General features: G+C 35.8%; 1 protein-coding gene across 1 annotated transcript; it reads left to right on the forward strand.

Annotated features, from left to right (window-relative positions):
* The first annotated feature begins 2377 nt into the window (after positions 1-2377).
* Positions 2378-12791, forward strand: LOC114242220 (alanine--glyoxylate aminotransferase 2, mitochondrial-like). The gene is made up of 10 exons (XM_089730842.1): positions 2378-2511; positions 3556-3638; positions 4350-4534; positions 5518-5641; positions 8208-8396; positions 9199-9327; positions 10287-10439; positions 10716-10937; positions 11374-11619; positions 12532-12791. The coding sequence occupies exons 1-10, from the start codon at positions 2499-2501 to the stop codon at positions 12625-12627; spliced, it is 1440 nt and encodes a 479-aa protein (XP_089586968.1). The 5' UTR covers positions 2378-2498; the 3' UTR covers positions 12628-12791.
* Positions 12792-13719: the final 928 nt, after the last annotated feature.

A 13719-nucleotide genomic window follows, 5' to 3' on the forward strand; every position in this document is an offset into this window, starting at 1 on the left:
TGAAAATATTTATTTAATAATTATATATATAGAAGCGCAAGAAGCCAATTGTCGCAGTGGAAAAAAAAGGAAGAAGAAACGGGGCTACTACAATTATATTAATTTGATATCACAGTAAAATACAACTGCTTCTCCCATTGAATGTAATCTGAATTTTTATTATTATTTATTGTTTAGGTGGGTGGACGAGCTCACGGCCCACCTGAAGTTAAGTGGTTACCGGAGCCCATAGAATCTACAACGTAAATGCGCCACTCACTTTGAGATATAAGTTCTAAGCTGCCCTACCCTTCAAACCGAAACGCATTACTGCTTCACGTCAGAAATAGGCAGGGCGGTGGTACCTACGCGTGTGGACTCACAAGACATCCTACCAGTAATAACTATGCTTTGAAATCAAATAAATGTACCTACAACAAGCATTTCATTTATTGTGTGTTTATTTCTAAAGAAAACCCTTCTACTGAAATTTTCTAGTCACCATAAAAAAAACATTTGAGAAGGTCGGCACTACGCCCCGTATTAACGATACTAGTACTAATAAAAATGCAAGTCATAATATCGAGTAGTATTTACTATGAGCATTATTTTTATTGCTCTAGATGAGCAATCCGGATTGGGTAGCTTAGCGGATATCCATTCTTGGCTGCTTCGCGACAGGATAACTTTTCTTTTTCTTCTCTTGCCCTTAGCCTACATTATGTGGGGTCAGAGCAACATGTCCTCTTGGTAATTTGCATTCAACGTGCCATATTTTTTTTTTATTGCCATTGTAGGCAGACGAACATACGGCCCACCGTGGTTACCGTCGCCCACGGACTTCATCAATGCCAGGGGCAGAGCCAAGCTGCTACCTACCGCTTAATACTCTCCACAAGCCTCGTTTGAAGAAGGACATGTCATAGCGCTCGGGAAACACCGTGGAGGGGAGCTCATTCCATAGACGGATGGTACGTGGCAAAAAATACCTCTGAAAAAGCACTGTGGATGACCGCAGTGGCTCCAGGTAAAAATGTATATGGAAAGACTTTACAGTTTCCCCCGTCCTGTTGAGCCCAGACTCACTCACCTCACTCACACTCAGGTCTTTGTGTGACTGGAAAGGCCTTCGGGCCACTCCACGCGAATTCTACCTTATCAAATATATAAAAACGTATTACCTTACCGAATCTCAGCTCTCGGGGCGTTCATAAAACTTATCACTGTGTTACGATTAAAGCGATTTAAAACATAAATGCTAAGTTGTTGCGCTCCCGTTTGTAATACATTAATTGTTGTTAAGGTCCGTTCACTGCTTCGCGTAAAGCATTAGTTTTTTTTTTTTTATTGAGTTAATTTCTACCTGTTTGTATGTTTGTTTGGGCACATCCCTGAAACTATTAACATGGAATTAATCACGCACTGTCATCCGCACAGGAAAATCCTCTTTACCGATTAAAAAAATTTACGTTTATAAATATACTACAAATAAGAAAAATGATAAAAAGTACGCTCACAGTTCTAAAGAAGCTGCTCCAGTGGTCGGAAAAGTACAACCTGGTCATCATCCTGCGTCAGTGATGGCTTGGTGGGGCGTGTCATATCAAGGAGTCACATTCCACGAACCCTACCTTCCGGACTTTATAAGAGCTGAAGACTGGCCCTGATCTAGCCCAGACCTCCAACCCTTTAAACTTCAAATTATGGTCAGTTTTAGAGGACATAGTCTGTTCTAAGCGACACGGCGACATTGAGTATCTTAAAAAATCTTTGGAGCAAGCAGTGGCGAAAATTCCCTTGGAAACAATACGTAAATCCATTGATTCGTAGCCAAACAGATTAAAGGCCTGTGTAAAAGCCAAAGGTGGCCATTTCTAATAGTTTTTTTGTTGCTGAGACTTTAATAAATGTGAAGGTATACATTTTAATAATATTTTTACTTCATTAAAAAAAACATTTTCTGTAACAGAACTTATGGCTTGACTAGTTATATTTACTGGTGGTAGGACCTCTTGAGAGTCCGCGCGGGTAAGTACCACCACCCTGCTTATTTCTGCCGTGAAGCATTAATGCGTTTCGGTTTGAAGGGTGGGGCAGCCGTTATACCTATACCTGAGACCTTAGAACTCATATTTCATGGTGGGTGACGGCATTTACGTTGTAGATGTGTATGGACTCTAGTAACCACTTAACACCAGGTGGGTTGTGAGCTCGTCCACCCATCTAAGCAATAAATATATATATAGAACATAGTTTGAACCTTGGGAAAGAACTTAGCCTACCTTTTCAACCCAAGCGAAATCTAGTGACGATCACGCGGGCAAAGTAGCGGTCAGAAAACTAGCTCAAAAAAAAGTACATATCACTTAAATAATGGACAAATGTTAAACTGCCTTAATGTTAATCAAACTAGAGATTAATGGCAACAAAAGTGAAATTCCCGCGTCGCATCGTTCAGAACGAGTAGGGCAGTTCTAGTGTGACATATTGCAATCGCCTCAACAGAGAAACACATCGAAATGGCTAATAGAGGTAAGTAATTAAAAAAACCAACTAAAGTTTTTTTTTCTGTTATGTTTTTGTGTATCATTGTTTTCAATTTTTTTGATTTATTTTAAATTTTTTTAATTTTTATTATTTAATTGTATTTCTTAATTTTATTTGATATTGAAACGTTTTTTTTTATATATTTCATTAATTTATATTTATATTAAATAATTACCGAAGAATATATCGTTATCAATACAACTTGTATTATATCACGCTTTCTTCTAATATTGGTTGATTCCCATAATTTTATGATTACCTAGATGGAAATTAAGTTTTATGGGACGTAATAGAAAAACTCGCGAGTCGCCAAGAATGACCATATAATTTAAAAGATATTTTGCTGATCGAACCCTCAAAGAGGCTCGTTTATAAAATGAAATTCTTCCCAGAATATAAAAATCGTTTTCAATATTTCAAAATCCATTTCCTATTTCATAAATGAATCAAATATAATTCTTAATAATAAATATAAATAAATATATAATAAATTATTCAAATTTAAATTCAGAAAGACTTCGTATATGCTTAGGTGCTTTTTTCAGAGTAACATTGTTTGTATGCTGCTTTTAAAATGCATTTATTTTAACGCATCACAAAACTTCCGAAGGATTTGGCAACATAGACACAATTAATTCACTTAAACTTAAACTTCAATTAAACACAATTAAAACTACTTTTAATTTATTAATTTACTTTCATTAAAACATTTCCGACGTATCGAGTAGTTATCGTTCTCGTAAAGATCAGAAAATAGTGCTGTTAAAATTAAACAATAAAATAAAATAAAATAAACGCCTTAACAGTAAAGCAAGCTACATATTTAATGCTATATTTTTATATGGTGATCAAGCTAATAAAAGTTCATGGATGGCCATGACTATCGCCGTCACGCTTTTACCATGCCATGATGGTAAAACATTTGTTCTAAGCATAGTTATGCAATAGGTTTGTGTGCAAAAAGGTACGATCTACGAATGAGCTGAAATAAAAAAAAAAAAAAATTACTAAAAAAAAAATTGATTTTAGGAACAAAATTATGCTTCGATGTCGTCAGAACGTACAGCACGGTCAAAATGCCGCCGACGGATTTCGTGCCCAGACCGTACACGGTAAAGTTTTTTTTATATTTTATTAATATAAGAAAGCTATATCGATTTGGAAGTGTATTTTTTTTCTTGACGCAAAAATAATGGAACTGTGTAATGGTAGCGTTTTTAGTCGTAACGAGTTTCAAGTGAATCTTAAAACATAAATAACGAACTACGTAATTTATCCTGTACGAATACAAATAAAAGATGTATTTCTCAGTCGCTCTCCTCATTAATGAGGGTCGTCACTCCCACGCTGCATCATTCTCTCATGCGCAATTGTTCTCCATCTGCTGCGATCTTTTGTCTCGTTGAGGGCATCGTAGAACTTTAAGTCCAGACAGGATTTGGTCTGATCATCTCGATGAATTGGGCCCTCTGGTGTATAAAATTAAAGAAGGAAATCGGAATTGTCGTAACTTGAAAAACCCAAAATTACACCAGACACCAGAGCCGTATATATTTTATGTTAGTATAATATATTGTAATATGGTTTAGAATTAGAATTTTTATGTCATATTAATTGAAAATTTATTTTTTATTTGTGTTGTGGAGTAAATAAATGCAATTAATATTATTATTATTTACATTAAATATAATATGGTAAAAAGTGATTTAGCCCAAAATGCAGGTTACGACTTTTCCGCGTTCTCCCGTCGATATAAATTTTGTGTATTTAAAAATTGTATATATTTATCAACTTTTTTTTTCTATTTATGGTTGTAAACGCAGGGACCTTCGTACCAACAAGTAGAACAAATGAAAGGAGTTTACATGCCGCCTTCAATCACGAACGCCTATAAGAAGCCGGTGCTTCTCACCCAGGGCCACATGCAGTGGTTATACGACAACGACGGCAAGAGATACCTGGATCTGTTCGGTGGAATCGTCACCGTCTCCGTGGGCCATTGTCATCCGTGAGTACAATAACTAATAACAGCCCCAAGAACGGAATCAAAACTGCCAACCACTTTCACATATATGTATGTAGGCTTTGTAAGAACGGAATGCACGAAAATAGTGTGGAACGTAGCGTTAAGATGTGAGTGAGAGAAAACGATAAGAAAGGGAAAAGAGAATGACAGAGAAAAGATGATGGCGATTGAATGAGCAAAGCGTAAAAAAGGTCTCAGATATTTTTTAATTATAATATTAGAGAAGATTTAAGAAGAGAACAATACGAGTGCAACAATGGAATAATCTTATTTTATGTGCCGCGGTCCCAACTCCACATGTACATAATAATAATAATGTGTGTGTGTATGTAATATTAAAAACATAAAAAAAACACGCTCAAAGCTCAAACCGAACTAAAGATGCGTATTACATTTTTATATCCTTTCGATACCGGTCAGAATATTGGACGGAATGATAAAATTATGATATTTGCCATGCATGGGTCCTTAATGCGTGTACAGTTTTCAAGTTAATTGCCCGTCTCAAAGTTGGTGAAGATAACTTTCAAAGATTCCGTAACATCCAATCTAATAAAAGCAGTGAGCACCAGCTTGGCTCTGCCCCTGGTATTGCTGAAGTCCGTGGGCGACGGTAAGCCCTTACAATCAGGTAGGCTGTATCTTCGTCTGCCTACATGGGGAATAAAAAATAGAAAAACAGAGACCTTTATTAATATTCCAAGTACCAATTTAGCTATGTTAAATAACGTCAGCTCCCAAAATGAAGAGCACTAATCTCGTAAGAACTATGGGATCATGTTAGGTAAAGTTCTTTCAATCGAAAGTATAGTACAGCAGTAATAGCCACACTTATAGCACCTGTTTCTACATAGAGCCAAACGATCTGGACTTTGGCCTAACTAGACCACGTCGAAAGCATCGAGAGGAGCCTGAGGCTCATTTAAAAATGGTACCACAATTTTATTCTTGTAACGTATTTGCAGGAAAGTAAATGCAGCCCTCAAAGATCAACTCGATGTACTGTGGCATACGACCAACCTGTACAGACATCCGAAAATCTATGAGTACGTCGAACAATTAGCCGCTAAGCTCCCGGGGGATTTGAACGTAAGTCAGAATGAATTCTTATAAACTTTAAATCTTTTTTATTGCTTTGATAAATTGAACGAGATTACAGCTCGCCTCGTTTTAAATCCATACTATATACATGTCATCTTGATTGCCGTCACCCGTCCTGGATGTACGATCTAAGTCTCTTTGGGGGGTAAAGGTCACGGCCGTACGTAGCTGGGATAGCCCCTTGAGGCTACCAGCGAATAGGTAGGTAAAACAGAGTAGCGAAAATGGCAAGATCTCCCATCGAGCGGATGATATTGCTCGGTAGACCGACGGTCCTAATGGTATTGTTTGGAACTTGTATTTAAGCAAGCTTATCTTAAAATTGTCGTTAGCAAGATTCAGGAACTGTCAAATATCTTGTGTTCTATAATGGTTACTCGCTACATCTCCGTTGTACTGTAGATCAGCTGTCGTTTTGGACCAGAACTTTACACTTCTTCACAGCAGAAATAAGGAGAATAATTGGGCCAATCTATGCTGACTTGAATACTAGTATATGGAACTAATAACTGGGCCCAAAGTCGATAGTGGCTAATTTATAAAGTTTCATTATCGATGAAAGAATAAGTAGAGTACTTACTACAGAGTAAATAGAGCAATTACTTCTATAGACAAAGTTAATCCGAGAAAATGTCTCGAACTCAAAATGTAACCCTCATACAGTTTTAAAAGTGAATAATGTGAGATAATTTGATTAATCACGAAATAACAAAAGAAACAAAATTATTTACAAAATGTATTATTATCTAGGTGGTTTGCTGCAATGACATTTGTAATACGTAGTTCAATGAAACTATTCAGTTGACCTTCGTTTTTGACATCACCTTTCGCGAACGCATTGTGCACAATTAACAACAACAATATTATAAACAACACGATTGATAAATGATTTAATAAGTAATTAACAAAAAAACAATTTTTATTATATTACAAGTGTTGACGACCTGGCACTGGCGGTGAATATCGCAGCCAAAGTGCACAGCTGTCCGCCATATGACAATGGACATTTTGACCTAAAAGATAAGACGTCGGGTATCAAGCATAACGTCTATCTATACCAATGTTCAAATTCCGCTATCTGATATCTTTTTTTTTTAATTTAAGATCCGAACAAGGAAAAACATCGTACAACAAAAATCAACAATGGAAATAAATATTATTTAGTTTAAAAACAAAAAAAATCTTTAACAGGTTATGGACCGAGATTTTTCACAAAAGTTACTAAATGCATATGGATAAAGAATTACTTAAATAAGCTATTCCTACTTTTAGTTTTTTTGATTATGCAATTATATTGTCGAATAGTCCCCCTTCAATATGCTATAGCTACTAGCCTAGATGAGCCATGGCGGTCCGCGTTTCTTACATATTCAATAGAAAACATGCGGTCAGGGGTAGTATTCTAGGCAGGTGAGTTGCGGCGGTCTCAAGGGACCTTTGGAATTTTGTTTTGGTAAAGTAATAGTATCCACCCACAGGGACCGCTCCGGTCCTTAACCTGTTAATTGTTTCAGTACCAAGACAAATTATAATTTCAATCTAAAATCTCTGGGTGGGAGCTTTCGTATCCGTAGGCTCCGGGCCTATCCAATGTAGCTAATACTATAAAATGCTATGCTTTTTACGTCTTAATAAAAAGAACAATAAAGACACACGCCAACGAAAGAAATTTTATTCGACAAGCTATTAATCACCTAGACTTTGAGTGTTATCTAAGTGAGATTTAAAATTTAATCATTTAAGATTCTATTTTTCGCTATAAGCACTTGAGAGGACAACCCGAAAATCCTTTTAGGATCTCGTATCATATGAATCTTAAAATGCGCCTTAGTCTTACAAAGAACTTATCTACGGGAATCCTCTTTGAAGGTCGACTTAATTATCTCAGAAAAATTGTCATTTTATATACACAGTTTGTTCAATAAATAAACAACAAAATAATTAAAACGATAACGGTTTTTGAGAATTTACTTTCATCGATGTTAAGCGGTCAACAATTTTTTTCATTATTTTGATATTTAAAAAAAAGAATTTGGGAATTAGTTGGGGTTCCGAAGCGACAGCTTTGTGGAAGAAGTCTTAGGAGGCCTACGTTGTAAACCAAGACGATCAAAAAAGCGATGTCGAATAAGAAAACTAGATCATAAGTGTATACTTACATATTTAGGTTTTTAATAGCAAACTTTTGTTATTAAAATAAGATGGAAAAATGTAACCTAGATTTTTTTTTAGATTGTTAATAAAGGCTATCCTTATCTGTGTAGTGAAAAAGTAGACAGACATACATTAGACATAGATTTTTTTTATATTTTTTACATATCGACATTGCATTTTTTAATTTGTATTCCAAATTTTACGCTGAAGAAATCAAGAGGCAACTCAAGTTTGAAAAATATAACTAATTCATTAATTGTATAAAAAATAATCTTTACAAAACTAAAATTTTTAATGATATCAGACACGTACTAGAGGGCAATTATCTGAGTCTCTGAGATATTCTTGCCGGCGATCAAACTAAAGTTGAACAGATCGTTCATCAAGCCAATTCTTCCAGGTGGTATATTTAGTGAACAGTGGATCAGAAGCTAATGAACTGGCGACTTTGCTGGCGAAAGCGTACACAGGAAACCTAGACATCATATCGCTGCAGACCAGCTACCACGGCTACACCAGCAGCCTCATGGGCCTGACGGCGACCCAGTCGTACAGGATGGCCATTCCCGTCCCTCCAGGTTTCTACCACGTAAGACCTCAAATTGGAATTAACTTACAGAAAGCACTCAAGTCACACAGAATCATACATACTTAACTAATTGGAATCTTAAGCTCTGGCTATACACAATCTTTTTTTTATTGCAAGTTGTTTGTCTAATATATGACAAAGAGTTATTAATATCGGTAAGTAAGTTAGCTTAGCGAGATTATGCTTCAGTTTCCGGGTCAGGTTATATATACATTATTATATATATTATATATTAGGTATATCCCGTCACATTCACATAGACGTGGTTTTTTTAAACTTCGGTTTTACAAAATACTTATTAACAAATTAATAATATATAAACAATTACAAAATACTTACTATATACTATATACTTATACCAGTAAATTTTTGACTTATTTATCGATTGGAAAGTAAATAAGACCTTTTTGTTTATCCAGATTTACAATACATCCAGCTTATTATTGTTAAATAAATGTGAACGTTGTTGAATATTGGCCAGAATTTTGTTGATTAAAGATTTAGGTGCATTAAGATAGGTTATATATAATCTTACTGTAAATGTTAATATGATTAAGTTTCTCACTGAATATCGAATGTTCTTTTTTTGACGTGACAACGTCTTATAATTCGATGGAGCCGGCTGCACGCACGAAAAAATATGACTCATGCGGCGTTACTTCGCTCTGAGGCGTATTTTCTTATGACGTTGTCATGTTCAACTATCGTCATTAAACCGACTTTACAGACAATCGATTTTTTTTATATTTATTTATTAAATAAAACGCCATATCTAAAAAGAATACAACAATTTTCTCAACAGGCAGTCCACCCTGATCCTTTCAGAGGCGCTTTCGGAGGCTGCAGGGACTCTATCTCGCAAGCTCCAGGATCCTGCTCGTGCACTGGAGAGTGCATCAGCACTGACAAATATGTCCATCAACTTAACGAGGTACGCAGACATTACATAAGCAACTGCTATAACTAGATAGCAATAACGAGTTTGTGTTTTTGCTTTTGCTATATTTGTATTAAAGTAAAGATTTGATATTCAAAAATATACATACATCCTTAAAAAAAGAGGTGAACCGATTTTTGATTCTTCTGATGATTGACTTGAATGCTGGTTCTTCTCATTTAGCCATTGAAATGCTATCTAGATCCGACCAGTATATTTTGAGTTATCCTTAATTGGCTATTATTGAATTGTCTTAAACTACATTGATGATATTCTCATTTAACGCTCTTGAAACCGACTTTTTTTTCTATTTTATTATTATTTCGGTAGTACAATATCTACGTAGTTTCGTTACAATGCGGTACTTTTGTATTTTGACCTTTATTCCCTACCTATTCGCTAGTAGCCTAAGAGGCTATTCCAACTACGCCCGGACGGGTAGGTGAGCTCACGGGCTCAACCTGAAAGAATTTGCTAACACTAGCCCTAGCAAGAGCAGTGCTTCGCAGAACCTACCACCCAGATCAGAATCGCGAACCACTGAGAAGATCCGGCGCGAAACTCAGTGGGCAATATTTTATAGTTAATTTAGCCTTTCTAATATTCTATATATTTTATTTTAGTTCTTTTCATTTTCTAATATTATTGTTTTTTTTTTGTTATAATTTTCATTATAAATGCTTCTGCAGAGATGTTCCTCAGCTCTGCTTGTAATACAACATTTGTAGTATAATATCAAATACAAATACATAACATTATAATATTATCATATAGTATTACTATTAATAATATCAGTATTATGTGTATAAGTATTAATTAAATAATAATATATGTATTACAAATATTAAAATTATACCAGTGCAGTTTTTGGACGATTAGACATAAAGGTAGCCCCTACTGCCTTTCCTAACACTAAACATGCATCTATAATAAATTATTTGGTTGCTCTGCAGCTATTAGGTAACTCAGTTCCGGCCGGCAGAGTAGCGGCATTCTTTGCGGAATCCATTCAGGGTGCTGGTGGAGTCGTGCAATTCCCTAAGGGATACCTGAAGAAAGCTCAAGAGTTGATCAAGAAGAATGGTGGCTTGTATGTAGCTGATGAGGTGAGAGTTCATAATAAGTTAACACATAGATGTAAAACTAAGGCTTATCAACCAACATCCATTTTTTGATAAAGACAGTTTATTTTTTATTTTGTGCTTTACAAATATCAGTCATATCTCTCATCTGGCACTCCACGAAAACCCAATTTAAAATCCGTTGATGCACAGGATTTACATTCTCGACGATACTACTACGCGCCGGGTACTGTAGCAGTTTTGTTTCTGCCTATAGCTGTACTTTATATATAATTTATAACTTTGTACATCATTCTTCAGGTACAAACAGGCTTCGGTCGCACTGGAGATCATTTCTGGGGCTTCGAGACGCACGGCGTGAAGCCTGACATCGTGACAATGGCTAAGGGGATCGGCAACGGATTCCCTCTGGCCGCTGTCGTCACCACTAAAGAGATAGCAGCCAATCACGCGAAGGCTGCATACTTTAACACTTTCGGTGGAAACCCGATGGCTTCGACCGTTGGAAAAGCTGTATTGGAGGTACTGTTTTGAAAACAATATAGGTATTTTAACTTCTTTCCTTTTGCCACGAAATAGAAAAATCAGACGATTAAAAATTGCCTCTGATTAAAAGTTTTATGAAATTATATTTGTGTGTAAATCTCAAAAGTAATGATAAATTTAAAAAAATTGTACATACATCAATGTCAATATGCAAGAACGCGATACAAAGTGAATTTATTATACCAACAATCGCCTAATGTGTTTCCTATAAAAAATCTAAAACAATAAAAAAAATCAGAGCTGTACCTATGAGCCAATTCAAATTTTTTTTTTCAATTCACTTTTATCTCATTAATCCTAGCCCTTAGTGTTTAACAAACTTTCATTAGTTTTGTAAATATGTGTCCCACTGGACTTTGAGAGAATTATATACGTCGCTTAAAATCCACCAACTATATTTCTGATCTGACAGGTTATTGAAGAGGAAGGACTGCAACAGAACAGTAAGGTAGTCGGGGAGTACTTCATCAGGCAGTTGATGGATCTTCAGAAGCAGCACCCAGTGATTGGTGATGTCAGGGGACAAGGCCTCATGATCGGAGTGGAGCTTGTCGAACCCGGGACTAAGACACCGCTAACCACTTCCAAAGTGAATGATATCCATGAGAATATCAAAGACAACGGAGTGCTCATCGCTCGTGGTGGACGCTTTAATAACGTGAGTCTATTATTAACAGCGACAATTCAGATCTTTAAAGGATTATATGCGATAATGTTTTGTACACAACCCTATTAATCCATCATAATTTTGACGAAAGGTGTTTAGTAAGGTAGGTAGGTATTGAAATTAAAATATCAAACTTCAAAGCTTCGTACATATTTTTAAAAAGAAATTTATTTGCAACCATTCGCTCTTTTAGCCTAACTGAACAATTGTAATTGTCATACATAATAGAAAAAAAAAATTGTGACACCTCAGTCCTCAATTCAGATTTGGGAAGTATCCGAAATCGTATGTCTAGGTATATAGTGATTTTATTCCAGTTCGTTAAACTTGTGAACTTTTACAGTCATTAAACCATTTATAGACCGCCATTTTTAAATGGTTGACGCTGTAAAAGCACTGAATTAAGAAAATTAAACGAATATATATAGGTATAACTGGTGATAGGCTATATACATTGTGAATGTACGCGTGCAAGTGTACGCATTACGATGTTGTCTATTAATCTGTTGCGAAGTAGTCATACATACATTAGAATTTATGGGCCACACAATACAATTAAGTCTCCGGCCCTTAAAATAGGTGGTGGAATTCATATAGTGGTGTATGGCCTATCTGTGCGGGTGTATGGCGTCCAACCTCGTCCAAACAAATAGCGCCATGAAAATAAAATAAAGTTAACGACAAATTAAAAAAAACCCTACATCTTGCCTTTAACTGTACCGTAAGCTCGTAAGAAAATACTTCTAAATTAGTAACGACGTTAAAATTGATTTACTTAAAAATATCGCTTCAATTTTGCCAGCCCACAGAGGCTTACAGTTGGACATAGGCCTCCTCCAAGACCCACCGCAACGATCGGTCCTAAAGATATCGATATTAATTAGAAATTATTACTTGTTCCAGGTATTCAGAATAAAACCTCCAATGTGCATCACTAAACAAGACGTCGACTTCGGCATTTCGATCATCGATGATGCGATCAAAAAAGTTGTGAACTAAGTGTGTAATAAAAATCCTTGCCCGTTTGAAAGTTTTTATTTTTGTACAATATACATTGTTTTAAGTTGTTTGAATATTTAGGAAAAATATAGTTACTGAAATAAAGTACTAACCCTAATCTGTTTTTTATTAAAAACTTTTGAAATAAATTGAATGTTTTTGAAGTTTGTTTTTATTTTAATCAAGAGCGCGTATGTGTAGTAAATGTATGTATGTAGCAAATGTGTAGTAATAGTGGGTTTATAACCGTTTACTGTAGGGTCTCTTTATAGGCCATTACCACATCTAGGTAGAAAGACTTCAACTCATTAGGAGGAAGTCGAAAAGAAAACGAAGAATGACAGATAGAGTGATAAAAATAGGAGAGGAGAAAAAACATGTTAAAGGCTTTTTTAAGCCGAATGAGACTATAAATACTAAATGAGCATGTTTAATTGAAGATACCCTACATGAAAGCTCCCTGTCTGTTTTTGTTCATTGTATCAAGTTTTTGCCAAATAAATTCTTAGCTACTGATACGCCTATTATTTTACTCCGAGGCTATTTAATTCCAGTATTGCTTAAAACAAATGATTTGAGGCTATTAACATAAACGACTTTACTATATTAGCTCTGCTGAAGGATAAAATCGACGTTGAAACGTTTTGTCAACTGTACCATTTTCCTATTCTTGTCTTTCTTTGGACGATTTCCTTTTATATCATATTCTTAATAATATTTATATTCTTTGAATCGTATTACATATGTATAATTTAGACTTATTTTTAATATAATAGCGTATCTATATACCACACGTATTCCCGATCCTGCGGACAGAATGGAAAGCAGTCGACGTCGCCCAAAACACGTCATTTCGGATCCTCCCGATCCACTAACGGTGCTTTTAGGTACCTCAAGCACCAGTCATCGTTCTCGTCGAACCCGTCGCTTGTGACGAAGAGCTCGACGAGTAAATTAACCCACAGACACAGCCCACTGAGTTTCTCGCCGGATCTTCTCAGTGGGTCGCGTTTCCGATCCGGTGGTAGGTTCGTGTTGGCAACGTCGTCAGGTTTGAGCCCCGTGAGCTCACCTACTAGTTAAGGTTACGCT

The sequence above is a fragment of the Bombyx mandarina genome, chromosome 11, assembly GCF_030267445.1.
Source record: "Bombyx mandarina strain Sakado chromosome 11, ASM3026744v2".
NCBI classification, from domain to species: Eukaryota; Metazoa; Arthropoda; class Insecta; order Lepidoptera; family Bombycidae; genus Bombyx; species Bombyx mandarina.